The sequence below is a fragment of the Theobroma cacao genome, chromosome 1 (genome assembly GCF_000208745.1).
Source record: "Theobroma cacao cultivar B97-61/B2 chromosome 1, Criollo_cocoa_genome_V2, whole genome shotgun sequence".
NCBI lineage: Eukaryota > Viridiplantae > Streptophyta > Magnoliopsida > Malvales > Malvaceae > Theobroma > Theobroma cacao.
In genome coordinates this window covers 10,729,183-10,750,316 of record NC_030850.1, presented here as the reverse complement: position 1 = coordinate 10,750,316, position 21,134 = coordinate 10,729,183, and the positions used below count along the sequence as shown (strand labels likewise).

The 21,134-nt window shown below is 33.8% G+C and overlaps 2 protein-coding genes across 4 annotated transcripts in view; both read right to left on the bottom strand.

Moving 5' to 3' along the window:
- LOC18612246 (callose synthase 7) lies at positions 606-18,620 on the bottom strand. Its single transcript, XM_018128422.1, has 37 exons — positions 18,225-18,620; positions 17,982-18,137; positions 17,495-17,575; positions 17,262-17,359; positions 16,993-17,116; positions 15,955-16,062; positions 15,787-15,863; positions 15,633-15,699; positions 14,113-14,253; positions 13,911-14,025; positions 13,343-13,674; positions 13,136-13,188; positions 12,957-13,017; positions 11,858-11,939; positions 11,702-11,751; positions 11,507-11,593; positions 11,300-11,404; positions 11,014-11,108; positions 10,850-10,931; positions 10,600-10,763; positions 10,336-10,459; positions 10,014-10,223; positions 9,776-9,927; positions 9,428-9,537; positions 9,250-9,348; positions 9,079-9,141; positions 8,806-8,944; positions 8,583-8,712; positions 5,260-5,382; positions 5,068-5,183; positions 4,849-4,932; positions 4,093-4,205; positions 3,792-4,021; positions 2,579-3,376; positions 2,387-2,437; positions 1,829-2,017; positions 606-1,084 (listed from the first exon to the last, which is right to left on the bottom strand). The coding sequence occupies exons 1-37, from the start codon at positions 18,303-18,305 to the stop codon at positions 848-850; spliced, it is 5,127 nt and encodes a 1,708-aa protein (XP_017983911.1). The 5' UTR covers positions 18,306-18,620; the 3' UTR covers positions 606-847.
- The window catches only part of LOC18612245 (tobamovirus multiplication protein 1), a 12,888-nt gene continuing 11,192 nt past the window's right edge, over positions 19,439-21,134 (bottom strand). The window contains exons 13-14 of one of the 3 annotated variants that reach the window (XM_018114267.1): positions 20,786-20,964; positions 19,439-19,894 (exon numbers count right to left, since the gene is read on the bottom strand). In XM_018114267.1, coding sequence (XP_017969756.1) covers positions 19,871-19,894; positions 20,786-20,964 — 203 coding nt within the window. In that variant the 3' untranslated portion in view covers positions 19,439-19,870. The remainder of the gene's footprint in view (positions 19,895-20,785; positions 20,965-21,134) is intronic. The other 2 variants (XM_007048935.2, XM_018114268.1) reach the window with 2 other exon arrangements.

The following is a 21,134-nucleotide window of genomic DNA, read 5'->3' as shown; positions in this document are numbered from 1 at the left end:
AGAAGCTATATCAAGTCAAATATAATTCATTAAATGTATTAGACTCTCAATAATCTGAGTATACTCAGAATAAACCACACTATCACCTGTATTTTTCTTTAATTGGATATTAGTATCATAAAGATTACTCACAAGTATAATATTAAAATGTCTAAACTTTTTGAGTAACCTCTTAACATAATGTTCATGTGTTAAAATTAAGCCACTTTCACTTCTGATTTTAACACCCAAAATAACATTGACTTTCTCTACCAAGCCAAAAGTTGATATCCAATCTAAGTACAACTTAATTGTAAAAAGGTTAAGGCTAAGCACACTACCATCATATATTATTTTGAGAGGAAAAACAAAATAATTGACCTTCCAGATCAACACAAAAATCACACATCTGCAGGTTTCCACAATGGGAATGCATTTAAGACTCTGATTTATTCACCAACAGATTTATAACTTGCAAATTTTTCTAGCTGCCAGCCCCAATGAACTTACACCAACAAGCCCTATTTCCATACAACATAAATGCTCAATTAGTGTATAATATAACTAAAGCTGTAATAACGCACTGCTTACTAATCAGAATAGGCAGAGACATCATAGACGATTGGTAAATACTAAATACTTTGATAAGTACTAATTGGATTATTCTAAATAAAAACAAGAATCAAAGATCCGAGTTAATTTTCACAGAAACCATGACGGCAAGCATCAATCTGGGACAACAAAAAAGCTGAAGGATTGTAGATGGAGACACCACCAAGTCACAGCTTGTATGTTCTCCAAAAGCATATCACAAAATAATCACACTGAAACTTAATAGGTCCTAACAAAAAACCAGATGCCAGATAAATCAATTAGATGAGGCTCTATCTTTCTTTCCAGCAAGGATCATTGATATATGGAGGCCTCTGCTGAATGCTTGATTAAAGAGAATGCGTGTTTGGAATTCAGATACCGATGGGAGCCATGATAAAAAGGCAATGGGCGTGAAGAGCAGCAATCCCATTATGTAGTCGTATGCTCTGGCCAGCTCCTTGACTGCATCCCAGATTAGCTTATACAGCAAAGGTCTGCATGCTTGCCCAATCTAGGAAGGACAAGGAAAGGAAAAGGAATGAGTTGGCTTAGTGAATATATATTACTTATCTCCATGAAATATCTACTCCTGGTGTTTGTGAGCTTACAGTATGCATAATCCTGTGCTTTCTCAAGGTACAATATTTAGAAGGCATTTACACCCCCCATAGGGTTTTGGATGCTAATACAAATAGGTTTAATTCAAAGAAGTGGGGGTCCCCCCCCCATTTTTTTCTCCCCAAAAGTTAACAATCTGAAATTCTTTAGTGTAGTTTGAAAATTGAACATATGGACATGGAATCAGAATAGTAGCAGTAGGTTGGCAACCAGAGATGGAAAATAGATTTTTGCAAGATTATGCAGAAAGATTTTGGAAAATCAGAGTAGCAATAGGTTCTCTTTATAAGGCATTATTTAAGCACAACATTTTAGTGATTCCCAAACTCTTTGTTAGATGCTTGAATAAATTCTTAACAGCTGAGAAATATATTTGGGAACATTTAATCATGTTATATATTTCTAAAGCAATTTCAATAAGATGTAGTTAGTTTTGAAGGTGAATATCAAACTTATCTAGTAAATCATTTGTTGGTTATACCATACAATTGAGATCAAATTTTGCCATCATTGGGGGTTGGCCAAAGTAGGGAGAAGGTTGATTGGATAAAAAAAAATGCAGTTAATTTTAGCTATGATGCAACTGACAAGAAACAGCTTAAAAGAAGTTGAAAATCATAAAATTTGCAAAACTTACAAGAATAAAGGCCCATCCTGTGGGCATGAAGGCAAGGATAGATGCAAATATATCTGATACCGTGAGGCCGCATAGTTTGAATAAGAGGATTATTATTGCCAAGAAGACAAGGAAAAGAAGCCCTTTGAGCATTCTGAGTGCTAGCTGGAGGTCCATATGAAACATCTGCAGTCTACGCACTGATACCATCTATGCAGTGATGTGGAGAACATACGAACAGAACACCAAATCAATCAGTAAATCAGTATGTAATGAATAAATAAAAAGAACATAATAGACCACCATCAACAAATCAATCAGTAGATCAGTAAGTAACGAATGAATAAAATGAACATAATAGACTGATATGGAACAAGAATAAAGTGTACAAAATATGCCTAGTGCCCGCACCTACATTCACATGCATATGAAACCATTTTGCCAACCATAAAATGGTGGGAACAACTCTAAGCTACAATTAGAAAACTTTATATTTCATAGTTTTACCTTAGTTCAAACAAATTCCATTAACCTAGTCCTCATAAGAGTTACTTGATAGTTTCAATTTCAATTGCATACCTTTGGGACTATAAGTATTACTAAAACAGCGCACCAAGAGAGTCCATAAACCTGCAAATACAATACAAATAACAAGCTTATGGCAGTAAAACTAATCAGAGAGAGAGAGAGAGAGAGAGAGAGAGTCCAGTAGGCCTAAATGGACCTTAATTTGAAAGGAAAAACAGTATATACTTTGCTAGCATATTATACCAGAAAACTCCTGCTGTGGTGGGCTATATCAAGGTGGTAGACTATTCCATACTGGTAGATTAAAAAGCGTATTGCAAGAAGAATCTCGAGCAGCCTTCCCCTGATGCTTGTGTATCTAAGGTGCTCTTGTTCTCCATCCCACCATGACTCCCAACTTTTCTCAGGCTGGATTCCGACCCCACCACGAATCCCCATCCACCGCTTCCAATCTGTCCAATCATCTACAGTTTTTTGCCATTCAAAACCAGATGGATTAAATATAAAGGGAGCAAATAACCAGGATCCAACCAGAAACCACATTGAGAAGGTGATGAACAAATAGAGACTTGAACTGCGATATGATTCCCCGTAAACTTCATATATGACAAGCAGTAGACCCAGCTCCAATGCTTTTACAAAGTGACTTCGTGAGTACAGCCTATAGTTATCAGCAAACGTAGCATGTACAACAACAAAACCACGCCCAGTAGCTCGATATTTCGAACCTCCATGCAAAATTGTTCTCCCAAAATAATGTGCCTTTGTTCCAAGCTGGAATGTAAAGAATACAGAAGATAGCTGCAGCTGCATAATGATAAAATTACCCAAAGCAGTGCGGAACCCTTTCTCCAAGCCAATCTCCATTAACATGGGCAGTACCAGTAACATGCCCATCTGAATGAAAGACTGTGTAAGTAAAGCTGTTTCTAGGGCCTTGTTCTGTTTTATGCTTGGATTCTCTAGTATCGCTCTTTCCAGCCCAGTCATAACCATGTACAAACGCCCATAAAGGAATACATACACAATGAGGACGGTAACCTGAATCAAAATAGAGTCAGAATCACAGCAACACCTATTCCAAGTATAAAAGAGTACAAGCAGGACCACTGGCAAAGCAGAGGTCAAATAACAAAACCAGCCATGCGTCTTAGTATTATCCAGGTGCCTACACTTATGTGCAAAGAACGCCAAATCCCATTAACTTCAAACTTTAAATTATATATGCTATATGGGAGTGCGCTGCAACTTCCCAAACAACTATCCCACTACAGAAAAACTGCAGCTTCGGTAGTAAGGGCTCCACACCTAAACATCATCCAAAATTTGTCATAATTGTCCTTTCCAGAAAGATATCATGATTACACAGAGTAATATAAGGTTATATAACTCATCTAGTTACCTAAAATTTTATGAAGTCAAGTTTTAATTTTTGAAGTAGCTAAAATATATATACCATGCTGTTAAAATAGAAGCCAACTGTTGTATGGTAGAATGATAGCATTCTGAAGAAGTCAAACCGACATCCAAGACGGTGCACATCGCGAGTAAGTGTTTGTTCCCCATTTCCATTTGCAACTTTGGCCTCAAAAAGTGATATCTGATTCATCCCCACATCACGCCCTTTTCCAACTTGGATATAATCATGGTGTGTTACATTTCCCCCACGAAGAGTTGAATTGAACCCTGAAGAGTTTTAAGCTATTAACCACTATATTGAATACATGAGATTGCATATTTCAATATTTGATGATTACCTGCAAAAATGTCCTCGCTTAAGTTAATAGTTTTTGAAGCTTTGCTGATGCCACCCCTTGTTATGTGGAAGATTCTGTCAAATATGTCAGGATGACCATAATGGAATCGCACCCTGCAAAGATAATCATTTAAAGGAAATACACTGGCCATGGTAGAAATAAGTAAGCTCACAGGGAAAAGAGTTATACATCCGATTTGAAATAATTATCAGAGTGTTTGAATATTTGACTTCCATGAATAGATAGGAAATAGCCCTTTGTATGAAAAAAAAAAGGAAATAGCCCTTGAGAAAGTATCACTGAAAGTAGAATCACTCAAAATCATCACTTGAAAAATTTTCTTTTCAAATATACTGTCATATACTATACTGAACAGAATCCAACTTATTACAAACTCATGCTCAAATTGAGTAGGAAATGCTTAGCTTGACTCAAATCTATTTGCAGCCTTATTGGAAGTTATGCAAAGTCAATTAAATTAATTCTTTGTTAGATCCAATTCAATAGCATTGTAAAGATTTAATTTGAAATGTTGTGAGAACCAATCTAACTAGGAGGAGTTATCCTATATGAAGGTTAGTCATCAATGGAAGAAATGCCTATTTATCACTATTATTGTGTGGGTTATTACCATAACATAAACCACAAATTAAGCTCCTCTTGTACAAAGCTCAAATTCAATAAAAATATTAATAGTATTTTATGCACAATGTTTCACAAGCACTCAGTCAGTTTGGATGATAACTTTAGGTTTACCTAAGAGGACTTGCCAAAAAGCGTTGGCCAATAGTCACAAAGCTGGTCTCTTGATTGGACATAAACCAAGCAAGTGATGAAACACTGTAGAAGAGGAAAAAAAATTGTAAGCAAAAATTAGTACTTCACATTATTTTGCAAATGAATTTTGCATATTGACTCTCTTTCATCCACTACGAAAGATCAGTAACACTTATTAAGATAAGTGGTGATACTAACCTTCCCGTAAATACATGCTCCCTTAACCCTAATATTGTAGGTTTTTGCACACCATGGGAATGTAGGAACTCTTCCAATACATTTCTCATTTTAAAAGCCTCTTCAAAGTAATTGTCCTAAAAACAAAGTGTCAAAGACATAGTACAAATGTTCAAACTGTGATTCCTTAAAAGACGACAGAAAGGCAACTACCTGGTTCATATCTATAGTCTGCAAGGCCTCTCCACGAGTAAATATAATGGCATGATTTTGATTTTCAGGTTTCCCTTCACCAATTTTTGTTGGAGGACCAGGAAGCTTTATACGGTATATTTCCTAGAAGTACACATGTGATGCCAGGTTGTTAGAAGAAATTAGCAACTTTAGAAAATATAAATAAGAAGCATCTGGACAGGGCATTTTATCAGATCAACAGTTGGGCTGTCAAGTAATGCCACAAGCAATTGGAATGTCAAGTAATGCCATGAAAGTTGGGAAGTAAATGTTATAGTAGTCTAGATGCATACCTTAATCCAACAATTAAAAGGGCATTCTGTTTTAAACATTATATTTGACGTGCCTTCTGTAGGAGTGACATCAATTCAAAAATTCCTAGCACCATTAGTTGTTATCAAAGAATTTGTTCTTATAATTGAGCTATCATCAATAGTGATTTTTTGTTATGAGCTTTGTTGCTAAAAGTTTGATGAGGTGTTCTGACAATAGCAACACTTAATGGGCAAAAAAATAGGCTTTATTAGTAGTTTGGAGTCTCAAGACCTTAAAATGAAGTTTCAAAATTAAATAATTCACATGTGAAACTTTCAATCATAACAATTCATGTTCTTCATTGCTTGTTTTACTTACATTTAGTTTTAATTGATGTTTAAGTTATTTATGTATCTCATCATTTATTTGCTATATGTTAATGCTATTCATTAATTTCTATATAAAAAATACTTTATAGATCTAAAATTTATTAAATTTTAGTGTTTTGCATGAAAATATGATTATATTGATTTGAACAAGAGTGACCATGATCCACAAAGTTGATTATCAAGTACTCATTAATATAAGTTAAAGCATAATAATTAGATGACATACTATTGTAAATAGACCTGTCAAAACGAGGCTTGGTCCATTGGGCCAACTCATTTTTATTAAAAGTGAGATGGATTGGGTTTGAAAACTCAAGCTCATATTAGAACCGGGCCTAGATGGGTCAACCCATCTGGTTAGTAGGCTGTCCCAGGTTGGGGTGGGCCAACCCTGCCGGTCAAAAGAAAAAAAAATTAATAATTTTATATATTTAGCTATATAAAATTAATAATTTTGTTATCAATGGTATTGCTTATTTTCTATATTTTAATGTCTTTAACCTTTACTTGTTGAATTAATAATTAATGATTTAGATATTGAGACATCATTGCTATTCAAACAAGATTCAAATGTTTTGCTTAAGGATGAGATTGAGGAGGACATAAATGAGTCTTGAAGTTTCTATTTATTTGGTTATAAACTTATATTTATGGGATTGTAGTTTGTGTTAAATATTGAAACTTTATTTATGTTTGATGTAATTTATTTGCTTATTTATATTTGGTGTAATTTATTTATTTGTAACATACTTTTATTATTCAATTTATGGATTTAATCATGGAACAATTTTATTAATAGGGAGTTTGTTAGGTAGAATTGTAAAAATGATTTTTTCTTTTTGAAAAAAAAAAGAAGTTGGTTGACCCAACTCGACCCATGGGTTGGCCTGGAATTTTGATGGCCCATGTAACAAATGGGCTGACCTGGCCTAACCCATATTTTCTCAGCCTACAAGAGTTTGAGTCGAGTTAGGCCAAGCCAACCCATATTGACACCTTTAACTGTAAAAAGCCCTGAACTAATTAAAGTAAGTCCTTATTATTCTATTGTGTTTAATCAAATCCCTATATTTTTATTTCGAGTCAAATGGACCCTTATAGCTAATCATTGACTAATTGTCATTTGTCCAATAAACGTTTATCATTTTTATACCATGTGGCACTAATGTGGAGGGTCAAATTGCCACATGGCCATGTTATCATGCTACATCAACATGCCATGTCACTATCCAATTTGACAAGTCAGTATGCCACTTCAGCACCATGTGGAATAAAAAATGATAAGTGTCATTTTGACTAACAACGGTTAGTCAAACATTAGTCATAAAGGTTTATTTGGTAAAATAAAAGTATAAGGATTTGATTGAATGCAATAAAAGACCAATGATTTATTTGAATTTTTCAGAATAGTTCAGGGGCTATGCTAAGTATTCTGCCTGATAGATTAATCTAAATTATATGTTTGATTATAAATTTGTTTTGTTGTCATTAGTCACATATTCTTAGAACTCAAGTTCAAGGACTATATATACAATGAAGACGTATGCCTAAAAGCAAAAAGAACAAACTTTTCAAACATAGATTAAATGATACTTTTGCTAAAACATATTGTATATAGCATGCAACTAAACTTTAATTTATTTTAGTTATTATTAATGTACGTAATTATCTATATGATATGCTTTACATTAAAATTTATTTATTATTATTACTTATTTAATGGAATATTTTTTTATTGTTAAAAAATATAATTTTAATATAAAAATGATAATATTTACATGTAAAATTTTTCACGTGTAAAACACTTATCGCAGAACTAGTCTTTTAAAATGAATGAAACAAGCAGATAAGTCTATCTCCATTTCCACACATGGGTTGTAATATAAACTTGTTGGACACAATTTAAACCTGAAGGTTTAAGAGATTTTGATTTCACAGCTTACATATAAATATCAACAAAAGTTTATGATTCATGTTGTCAGTTCTTAGCCATCACTCCTATAGAAATTGACTCTAACAGAGTTCCAAGAGTTAGAGTCAAATTTTCACACGTCCATACAGGGGCTAAATGCAACAATTTAGACAATTGATTTATTGCAGCTAGCAAGCGTAAATATCTTGTAGAGTAGGATATCACTCTCTGCTGGCCTTATAGGTTATGGTTGCACATGCAGATCCTCGCTAGCTTCTAAAAGACCTAGTTAGGACCAAGGAAAATGCATGTAACAATACACTATGTTCTATTCCAAATCTAGAGGACTTTGCACTAATTTCTGGTCTCAACATATCTTTGAGTATTAGGTTATACTTTACTTTTTAGGCATCCTGCTTTCTATTAGTAGATATGAGAGAGAGAAACAAAAGCTAGTTCCTTACGAGGAAAGGCTTAAACTTATTTTCATAGCTGCAATTTATGAGTATGTACTTGTATACATAATTTATAAGCATTAATTTTGTATGCATAATTATAGTGGGCTACGACATGCAAAATATTCACTCACTCCAACAGGAATCAAATTCATACAATCTACCCCATTAGGCCTGTACTATTATAAATGGGTAAGGATTGCCAGATTCCCAAGAGGGGAAGCATTAAAAATTTAGTGTTCTTTACACAATTCCTATAGCAAATTAATTTCAGATCAAACTAGCACTTACTCTTTCATGGCTATTCATCCTATCACCCTTGAGAAGAACAGAGTAATAAACTTTCTGAGTTTTTCCCCCAGAATTTTCCTTCACAGGCTCATCTACTTCATCAATGTAAGCAACACGCAGTGATGGGTACCTGTAGAATTTCAAAAGTAAATAGCAATGGCATCAACAGTAGGTTCATATTGAGAGTTGTAGTCCTATGACTGCATTTTGCAGGATAACTTACAATAGCATGAGATTTAGAATATCCTTTTGACGAGAATCATTTGACTTTTTGAGAGTTCCATATATCTGACAAGAAACGACATAGGTGAACTTTAAATCAGGTAGTGCTTGCTTCCGAATACCATCCTCGCTTAAATCAGCTGCAAAGGAAGTGAATATAAAGTTAATAACTATATGGCATGATATTTAGCGGAACTGATAGATATTGAAATGCAACAATGTAGATGATATTTAGAATTTTCATCTCAAGTCCAAGAAAACCATAAATCATTACAATTAGTGTATTCCAGGGAGCAATGAAGTTCTAGAGCCTTCTTGTAGTACATCATCCCTCGCACTGGGAGAAAACACATAGGAAAAAATAACTATGTCAAACACCTAAAACTAACTATTACAATTTAAGTTATTGTATGACAGATTGCTAATTGACAATCATCATGCAGACCTGATCTAGAGAGTGTCTGTCCTCTGTAACTCACCCACTTACGAACACCCTCCTCATCAGGTTTACAATTCATACGCTCCAGGAAATTGGTCCATTCATCTAGTTTGCACACATTGCTAGCATAATTGAAGTTATTCCACATAATAAACAGTAATACAGCAATGGATATAGAACTCACCTGGATATATCGTCTTCAGGTAAAACAAAATTGATACCCCATCCTCATTTTCTTTCTTCAGTTCTTTATCAGAGTAAAGAACTTCTTCGTTGTAATGTGGAGTCAAAACACTAAAACAATAAATTGCGAGAAATGAATTTATGTTCAAGTTTCAAGAAGGACCTAGTTTACAGCAATATCTTTTCCAATTATATCTAGATGTTAATTTGTATAGAACTACCCTGAAGGTCAACCAATCATGAAGCAAGTATTTAAATTCACTTTTGAAGTGATCAAAGAATCTACTAGTGGATTGTACCACAGCTGGTTTTTAATATAAGAGTCTCAAAATTGCCTAGAGTAACTGACCTGAAGGAACGCATGCTACTAACTTTTGGTGCTCTTCGCATGTTCATAAATAAGGAGTTTGCAAAGAAAGTGATTCGACGACGAGCCTCTGAATTCAGAGGCACATTAGTGGCAGATTCCTTGACAGTCAGAAGCAAATGAAGCCTATTTACCTGGAGAGATTTTGTAATTTGTTAAGAAATATATCTCTTTTTGAAATATGTGAAAATGATATTTAAAAATAAATATTTTTCAGTGCCTTCTCACTCCAGATTGTGCCTTTTATATCACTAATATTTATCTTTCTAAATCTCTGCTCTTTATTGTACATCTGAGACACTTGATCGTGTTCCTGATCTCCTCTGAGAGTATTATCAATCATAATGTCAAGCATGATACTCTCCACGATATCCTGGAGGGCTATGGTTATTTGAGCCTTGAATTCTTTATCATCTCTACAGTCAGCCATCTGTGACATAACAACTCAAGAAACAGGTGCTTAATTGCATACATGGAGAAAAAGTGAAGGGATAAAATACAGAAGAATAAAGAAGGAAACGCAAAATAAGCTCAATTATTACCAAGATGTTAAGGAAATTCTCCAACTTGACAGCCAGCAAAGGCATACCACTCATTCTGAAGTTTTCCAAAAAAGTTTCGTCTGTTAAACTTTTAGCAATGGCATCATAGATCTCCGTTACAAACCTATCCCAGAAAGAGAAAATGGAAAAACAACCGCAGACCTTTAATTTTTACTAAAAGAGTAATGTATTCTTAACTGGCTAGATGCCATTTAGAATTATGCCTGCAAGTTCAAGCAGTTAGTACAAATTCTTCTGCCTTACTTCTTGTCATCTTCATCTTCTAGAAGGAAGAATATAAGATCCCGAAGTGTGTAATAAAAATCTTGTATGGCTGAACGGATATATTTATCACTTCCAATCATCTTTTTTAACTCATGATCAGCCTTCCCCTTAAACTCTTTTGCCATGTTTAATGTGGCAGGAATCTGTCACATGTAGAAAAAAAATATATATAAAACAAAGACTTCATTACATGTGATGGTTAACAAGAGAAACACTCATGAGGGTTTACTTTACTGGCTAGCAAGAAGAGTGGCTGCTGAACCATAGACTCATCACTCGAAGGAAATGGTAAAAGCAACAAATCTCTGTCCCTGGAGGGGAGAATAAGTATTAGAAAGTGTGCTTGTATGTTTGTCTAATAGTACGTAATCTAAGGGAAGAAGAAGCTCTAACCTATTGCTAATCAGATCCTCCATTCGCATGGAATATATGAACTCATTCCACATCTGAGAAAACTTTGCCATGTTTTTTGGTTCTTTTGAAGTACGCTGGGAAATTATATATGTTTAGCCAAAGAAATAGATTAGGTTGAAAGTCGTGATTATATAAATTGATAATAAGCATGCCACAAACATCAACTACATTTATCTTGAAAGAAAATGCTTTTGCAATATGGAATAAAGTACTAGAACTCCAAAAATTTAAGACTCATTGTGCAGACAAGTTATAATAGCGTTACCCAGTCTTTCGTCTTTGTGGCAGGTCCTGAAGGTGGCACAAAACAGCGGTCAAAAGCTGAAGGCATAGATTTAAATCTGGACTGCAACATCCCAATTGTTCGAATCTGTGGATTGATAGGAACAAAGGATGAAACTAAACTTCAGTTTCTTTCACATTAATCCTAAAGTATCTTCTATGACAGTGTGTGAATGAAGTGGCCTCATACCTCACCCAAGTGTCGGAAGGCTCCTAGAGCTCCACCTAAGAGGGTAGAAAATATGGTGTACCATATTTGAACATCCATGAAATAGACCTGCACAAAAGTGCTCTCTTAGAAATGGTACAAGTTATAGGATAGACGTTAGAGTTAAAAGAGTATGGTGTCAATTTGTCATACTAAAGTTCCTAAAAGGTTACTTACTAGGACAATTGGAGCCCATATTGCAACAATCACTCCCATATTGTGCTTTACTATAAAAGTTAGAGAATATGAATTAGTATAGTTGAAAGTAAAAATAAAAAGATTTTGATGCCATCAGAAGGAGAAAACAAAAGATAACAAAGAATAATATATTACCATTTGGAATAAACTTATGCAACAGGTAGTCTTCTACATATATCTTCATAATTGCCTTTGATGGTCGAACAAGTGGCAATATCTATTGACACAAGAAGTGAAAAAGTGATCAGCAACTATCTGAATTTCATAAATCCTCAAAGAAAACAACACTTATAAATAATTTGATGGAAATGTTTGAGAGATCAATAATTTGAAAATTAAAGCCAATGGAATTGTTCTCACTGATTGGAAAATCTAGTCAAAGTTTGAGAAATCATCTTCAACTCCAATAATTACTATTATTTTTAGCATGCTTATTCTTTGGTACTTGAAGTCAGGTAAGAAGAAATTTCAACACATAAATTGAAACTGAGGGATAAACCTAATGAAAGCATTAAGAAGATTTTAGCATGCTGGAGGAAAGATCAAGCAATGGCCAAACCAAGACGGTTAAAACCCTCAAAATTGGTGTCAGTGTGCAGCAGGTTGGTTCTGAAAAGAGAGGCATCTTGGAACCAAAATGACTTGGATCAGACCTGATAAATCTCTTCATCAGCAAGTACACCTAATAAGACCACATGATATCACATTTTCCTGAGTCATAACTCTATTCTCTACAACCAATGGGAACACCCTTGGAGAAAAAGTTATGCTGCATTTTCTGGCAATGATTCCATTTTTAAAACTGAAAAATATGAAACAATAGTCGAACAAATAAAAGAAAAAGAAGAGAAGAAATCATCTAACTGTGATAGAATTAACTTCTTAATTCAGATGTCAAGCATTATGTTACTAGGTGCAATTGGTGGGATCATTCATGCAAGATGTCCCTCTACACAAAGCATTGTTCTGGTACAGATTAGCTAAATCAAAAGAGTAACTTTTCTTTGATGTAATTTTTGATAATCCAAACCTGTAAGATATTTTTATCTACAAATATGTTGCAAGGGAACTTTTAAAGTGTGACGTACCAATATAAGACAAATTACAAACTACTTCCTCTTATACTATGAGATGTATGTGTCCATTGAAGGAAATGAACTAATAAATGTAAGAAAATTGAATATCGAGTATTTTGACTATAAAAAGATATGCATTAAAATAAAGGAAAAATCACCTCCACATAGTAACTGAATGCTAGCTTGACACTTAGCACCAATATCCAAAATATTGTATACCTGAGAGAAAAGAAATACTATTCATTTAATGCAAGATGTTAAAATCCTACAACAAGGCGAAGAACTTTAAACACGACTAGGGAGATAAAAGCCCAATGAAAACATCTTTTTCTCTTACTTTAGAAGTGAAAAGGTTCCCACATGCATGCCTCTTCCAACATAAAGTTTTGGCTGCAGCAAAGGAAAATACTAATATAGATGACCTCAAAACTAAATTAAGAAAATAAGCAAGGAATGTAAGGGAAAAAGACTAACAATGCCCAGACAGAAGAAAAAAAATAAACAAGAAGAATAACAAAAAAGCAACAATGCTAAATATGCTTACCTGAACCCACCACATAACAATATTAATTATTGGCCAATCTGATAACTCCATTTTTTCCCGCAAAGGAGGAAGAAAGAATAGTATAGTAGCCAGTACATCAGGTATCATAAAAAGTACAACAAGATAATTATACAATGACTGATTGTGTAAATCCCTGGCCCAGCGGTTAAGAAACTTCATCAGTCCTGTTGGATCCTGCACAGATTTGGAATATCCTACCAACAAAACCACCGCCCAGAAAGATGCCACGACCAATTTCAGAAAGTAGCGCAGTAGTTGGGTAAATTCAGAGCTCCTCCAAGAATGGACACTGAGAACTATGTCCAGAATAGCTGTGCAAAATTTTATATGGCAAAGATGAAAATCTTTAGTTCATTCTATCGATAGAATGCAGTTAAATTTGTGTGTATCTGACGGTAGAATTTGAGGATGAATGGCTCAATTAAGACATAAAATTAAAATCACAAAATGACTTGAAGATTTCTTCATTATATTGTTGTTGCTCAATTTGACAATTATGAGATTGCTTTTACAAGAAGAGGATATTAATAAAAAGCATCAGTATTACCTTGCAATAAACTGAGAATAGCATAAGTAATGAAAATGCTCAACACTCGTCTCAAGACATCTTCATTATTAGCAACATTAGATCCAGAATGTGTCCATGCAACAATTATCATAGCCTGAAGAAAAGAAAAAATCGTCTATGCCATTAATTCATTCTGGACAGTTATCAAATTGTTAAGCACTACGTTAAGAGTTAAGGTCACCTGCAAAGCCATTATGAAGAATATCCACATTCGATCAAAACTTCTATAAAGCTGCCAAAATGTTCGGACCTCAACAAAATTAATTTTCTGCTTCCTACCACTGATAATGCATCGGTTTCCAACAATAAATTGGTTCAGAATCTGCATAGAATATATGAGCATGAACTCAAATCTTATATAAAAGAAGCAAACTAGAATGAAAAGGACTGATAGAGGTCAATGCATCGATGAAAAGAATTATCTCGTCTCATTGAGAGCAAGGCTAATTCTTGAGAAAAGGCTGAATCACATGCCTCAGAAGTGGAAAATTAACATTGTTTTAAAATTCCAAAAACTGCAAATTTTTTACTTGTAGTGTTGCAAACATAAGTAATTTAATACATTCATTTCATATGAAACCTTATCAACTTTCAAGGAAAATAATTTACAATGTTCTCCTCACACCAATCTTCATAGATCTGCAAAGACCCTAACCATGGATATACAAGCAAAACTTTAGCTTACTTTAGCTTTTGTTTCATTTTTGATCACTCAAGCCAAAATTGCTCAGAGCCAATAAGTTGCACTCTCTTCATTTAGTTCTTTTAATTTTTAACTAAAGAACTTAAATTTACTAATTATGTGCTCAATATGTAGTTTCTCAGACATAGTTAAATTCTTTAAGTTTCCAATAAATTATTAGAGATCACTCAAATATACCTACAATAAATTATTAGAGATGGCTCAAATATACCTACAATAAATTATTAGAGATGAGCATTGCCTGCACAACAATAATGATGCAGTGTTAGTAGTTCTGGGATGATGAATCAAATTGGGGACGAAAGTAATCCTTGTAGATAGGCTAGAAAAATTCCTGAGAGGTTTGCATCAAAGAGCTGCCATTTTTTGTAAAGCAGGACATAATCATTCATATTTCTGGAAGTTATTATTAATGCTGGAACTGTTGATTGTGCTGTTTTATGTTTACTTCAATGATTTTTTCGTTTCATAGTCAATGAATTATTTACTATTATTAATTTAAGCAAAGATATGCATTTTGTTAGGGATGTTTGTTGTTTCCTTTGATTAGACGGGTAAACAATTGTCAATGTTGTCTATTAATGGTTTTGTTATGTTGTAAGGGTAGCAAGTCATTTGACTTTCTTTTTTCCAATCATTTTCTAGGTTTCTGATAAAATCTTATTGCTCTTAACAAAAATAAAAGAGATCATACATGAAAAGAAAACTCCCAATAACTCAGAAGCCGTCCACTATTTTATGGTGCCACAAACTAGATTGTTCTATTCCATCTCTCCTCCAAAAGAAATGAATCTGGAGTATTGTTCTGAACCTAAGTTCCATTAAAGATTTCTTCTATATATGTGGTTTATATGCTTTATAAGTGACTCATTGAAAGATGAAACTATTTAACGATGAATATTTCTTTTGAGAGATGGTAAATACACTAGGCATATCAATACAGATGGGTAAACAACTATATACTGTGGGCTAAAATTTAAGAGGGAAAAAAAGGTTACCTCATCTGAAGATCGCAATGGCTTCCCTTCTTTTTGCTTACGTAGCTCAGAAGAACACTTTTCAGACCTAGGAAAAAGGTAGTATATCTTACACATCAAATATATATTTGACCAGTGTAAAAGTAAAACAGTATAAATTATTCAAAAATCTTACCAAAAGCACTCATTTAGATCGTCATAGTTGCTCCATAGAGAATGGCTTGCCCTGCCTCCTTTATTTTTTTCAGCTTCCTTTCTCATTAAATTATAACAAATTTTTAGGTATGATGTTTCAAATAGATAGGAAAAAAAAATCTGTACAATGCAATAAAATGAATATTACCTTAGATAGGATCTGGTAAATAGGAGTTATAACAGTTCTTAAAAAGTAGTCAGCTGGTTTTCCATCCGTGGCAATCTTAGACAAAACTTGATGAACATCATTTGCCATCTTATAAGGAAACAGGGAAAAGAACCGAATGTTACTTTTAGAAGGGATAAAACAAGAAGTGGGGGGCGTGTACTAATATCAATACTCCACATGATCAATCTGAAACCTATGATGCATCCTTACACTGCATAATTTACGTAATCTTCTGATACTCAATTACCATATTCTTTTCTTTCTTCTCAACAAAATAAATCTAGAATCATCATCCACAAGGCAAAAGTTCAAGTAGAAAAAACTTCTTCATGAATGACCGACATAACATGATTGGTTTGTTAGCAGTAAAATATTTCTTATGATGATCAAGCAGATGCAGCAAGTTTAAGAATTATTTCCAGGTTGTAGGGTAGGATTTCCGTTACCCACCTAAAGCCAAAGCTGCGGAAGAGTGCATATGTCTGATAAAAACAGTCTCTCAAACTCTTTTACTTGTCTAATGCAGTCAATACACAGAATTACAGCTAAGTCAGATTAGTTGACTAATGACAGAAGTGTCGATATAATGTATTTCTTCTTCTTTTTTTTTTTCCTCTTTTCCCCCCGGTTATCTAACATGAAAATGACAAAGTTCATATCCACAACTAAGGGCCTTTCTTTCTACGCTTCAACAATTCATGAAATTTGCATGAGACAGTTGTGACTATTTGCTCAGGCCATAGGTTATAGATATAGCATTTTTCCATTTCCATAAAAATTGAAGCACTTGTAATTATCATTGTGACTGTACAAGAATCATGAGATGATGGCTCATGATCTAAATGATATAAAAATTCTTGATATAACCCATTAAAGAATATGATATGATTCTTAATTATATGCCCACTAGCTATTGCCTCAATAACAATATGGCAGATCTTGAACAAATAAAAGCACCAGCTGCAACTAGAGAATATTTCATGGAGAGTGATTCATTAAAATAAAGAGTAAACGTACTTTATGGAAGATGTAACAGATGCATTCAGGCATGAATCTAATATTTGAAGCTTCACCCCATATAAGAAGATAGAGTGCAATGTAGATGACATGTAGCTGCTGTTCTGTGTACTGCTCATGATTCCTTCGAAGTGGAAAATTCATTAAGGAAAAAAATAAACATAAAACACCAATGTGCTCAATACGCAATATAAGATCTAATACTGATTTAGTTTTAATAAATGCTTTAAAATATTTCTTTCATAATCTTCAATGACAAGATACTTTACCAAATTTGTGGTCGAAGATGCATATAGTTACACCATAATTGATAATTGTTGAAAAAGTCATCTTTCAATTGCTTTATGGTCCTTGTAATTGCCCCATCCTATAACAAACACTTTATTAATCTTCAAAATATGGGGGTATATGGATGAAAATCAAGGCTGAAATTAAGTCCACTGAACGCAGATACGAGATTCAAAAAGAAAGCATGATGGAACTTATATTAACAATTATTCACCTGATTAAGATCCTTCTCCCTTGTGTAAATACTGGCCAGTAGCAATACTAAGTGCTCCCTCTGATTCAATGTGTTCCCTCTCTTCAATGTCCCAAAAAATATGAGAAGACATCATGTGAGTGTAATGAATCAAAAAATCATCATGGACAACCAACTGTGTGCATTTGAAATATAGATATATCCACTGCTCCCAAGGGGATACCTCAGTGGTTAGAACTCAAAATTTCAACATGGAAATCTTGACTTTGAATCCCGAGATAAAAAGGGTAGGTTTATTGATGGAACAGGACCACCTCCGATTGTGTAGTTCCAGACCCAAACGGGTCTCCTTGTGTACCAATACACACACACACACACACACACACACACACAGACTGCATTACATTTTTTATAGAAACATTCAGGGTTTCTAAATAGGAATCCGTAGTTCCATAGATGAAACAAATGAAGTTAACGAAAAGAAGAAAATAAGAAATGGAGAGTTTACCTGAAATCCACAAACAGAAGAAAGCCAATGAAATATGTCTTTTTCAACAACACGTTCAATTCTTGGGAGATGCCCATGAAATATGTCTCTTTCAACAACACGTTCAATTCTTGGGAGATTCTCCATTTTACTTACAAATTCAACCGCAACCTCAACCTATGTATAACCACAAGGGAAGATTAAAATTTCAACACTAAGCATTAACCGACAAAAAGAAAAACCCAACAAAACAAAAATTAGAACCTCGGGAAGTTTCATAATCGGTGATTCATCAAATGGAAGAATGTTATAATCTTCATTCTTCGTGCCGCTGCTACTGGCCATGGTTGTGGAGTGGTTTTGGAGCAATGGAGAGTGATGATCATCTTGGTATACTAGCGTATAAAAATATATGGGAATTGAAGAGAATTTTTCAGAGTGTGGATTGGGTTTGGATTCTTTTTTGCTTTACCATAGAGAGATTCTGAAGAGCAAATCATCGAAGAAAATGCCTTGAAGAAGGCTTTGCCTTATCTAGTTGTTCTTATTGTTTGTGGTGCTTTGGGATTTGGAGGGAGAACGAGAACTACTTTTCTGTTCTTCTCTTTCATTCTTTCTTTTGGAGTCTTGCTGTCCTTCTTCCCGCTCAATTACGTTGGCGGGGACCGCGGGTAACTTGTTGGAGGGTTAAAGGCTGAACTGAACTACTTTGAACAGGATTAAAGTTTAAACCTTTGAATAAAGAGAAAGAATAAACCTTAATTTGCTTTTTCAGAAAAAGGCAAAACGAAGAGTTTGGTACCATAGTAATCAGAGAAAGCTTTTTGTGTTCTCAATTATCCAAATAAAAAAGAAAGGCATATTTATTTCTGTTCAAAATTTTATAATTCCAAAATGTGTTCTATTAAACACAAAAATTGGTTTCATTTTATTAAACGCAAAAATTAAGTCATTACAAATTATAAGACTTGAACTTTCAACAATTGTTGTTAATAAAAATAAAAAAATAAATTTTTTTGTTATTACATATTTATTTTCACCATACAAAATTATTTGACATAATATCTAAAAAAATTATTCACAAAAATTTAAATAAATTATTTTTATATTTTCACTAACTGTATGCATCCTGATGTAGGATGATAACTTGACATGTTAGTGTTGCGGATCCGAATTTGAAAAATAAGGATAATATGAATATAAAATGATAAATTATATTTAGATTAATGATACTTAATCAAGTAGTAATTATAAAATTTTATTTAATAAAAAATAAAAATAGACAAACTTAATTAAATATAATAAAAAAATACTTATTTAAATTTTATCCCAAATCAAACCCATACTTGTACGTAATTTTTTTTTTATATAATTGAGAAGAGAATTTAAACTTTACTCTTTAAGTAAGAGGATTATGTACCAATCAATAAGCCAAATACTCTGTGTGCCCATATCTTTATGTAGCTTCTTGTTCCACCATCTAAAAACAATGATGGGGGACCCCCTTTGTTCTACTTTCTTAACATTTCTTGCTTAATTATTTCATTGGAGTTTTAATCCTTTTAAACAGAATCTTATAAGATCTATTAAAGATCTGATCAAATAAATTGTAGGAGCATATGTTCAACTTGCTCTCAACATAACTGCCTCTGCCAATACCTCAGAATGTATTTACAAAATAATGCTTACGAATCAGAGATCCTGCAAGCAGGTCTTTTTTACTCCTATACCAGTTCTATAGCACCTATATTCATGCATCTGATGTCAAAACATGGTTATTTGAATTTGTGATCCACCAATCAATTCTGCCAGTTCCGAGTGCTGCATTGCAAAATTCCATCAATTTTTCCCCTTGGAACCACCAGAAATAACCATAATGTGATCCGATTTCTAGATGTCTGGATAATACATTAAATTGGACTTGCTCTTGACACCTGCAATGTAAAGCAAACGCCCATTCGGTGTTTCTCATCCATCATGCAACATCAAGAAAGAGAACAGTGGAAAAGGCATATGACAGTAATAATCATCATGAAGCAGATAAATGAAACAATGCTGCTACATGTTTATACCACTTTTTACCAAATGCAGGGGCAGATGTCTAGTGAATTTGTATAATTTACTGGATTGATCAAAAAGCTCAATTGTAATCTCATAGTTCCTATAAGTTGTTATCAAATTCAAATAATTGAAAATTTTGTGATAAACTCAGTCCAGTAGGTTTAGGCAATGAAATAACCAAGGGAGTGTCAAAATAGTAGGATATTAGCATCAGGTATCTTAAATGTAGATAATATATTTACAAGTTCATGTCTACTCTTCTTTTCCATAAGGTTATTTGGTAATTGTCTAAGTCCATCTTTAGAAAAAGCAATGTGAGGCAATTGAGCCTCTGCAGAATAATGATATTTAGTACTAAGCAAAGGTTTGAAAAGGGGAGTTCAAGTTATTGGCCAAAAAAAAAGGGGGTTCAAGCAAGATCAGCTGGAGATAAAAATAAGTTTTGAGCTCCAACACAATAAGGCAACTAAACAAACATTGCAGCAATGCAAAATGGTAGAGAAAAGGCAAATGGGTATCTCCTAAAGTTTAAAGTATGACAGAAGACAATTAGCAAAATATAAACATAACATCTTATACTTGTTTCTGACCAAAGAGACGGCACACCTTAGAGCTAACAATTTATTCATAACTTATGCAATCAGCATATCATTCTTCCTCTCCTAAAATTTTCAGTACATCATAACGTATGTAAAATTCACCCTAGCTTAAGAAGTTTGCTAGCACATTACGCAGTTAAAGCAAATGCCAATAGAAGTAGATACCTGATTCTTTGAACTTGTAGCAGTAGCCGAGTATTGATGATGCTGCATTCGTGCTGCCCCATAACTGATAAAAGTTATTGTTCTTGGCTGTACTTGCCTACTAATTGTGGGTGGGGCTGGCAGCTCTCTCATGACCCATAATACAAAAGCAAAGGGGACTGATGAACCTGTCAATAAACCTCAACGAATGACTCAATACATATGACAGAAATGTAACTCCTTAACTAGAATGTACATATTCAAAAGGACGCAAGAAATGTAAAAAAAATAAAATAGTGCACCTCAGTAAAAAAAATATTACTTCAATTTTTTAGCAGCCCCAGGGCGGGGGCGGGGGCGGGGGCGGGGG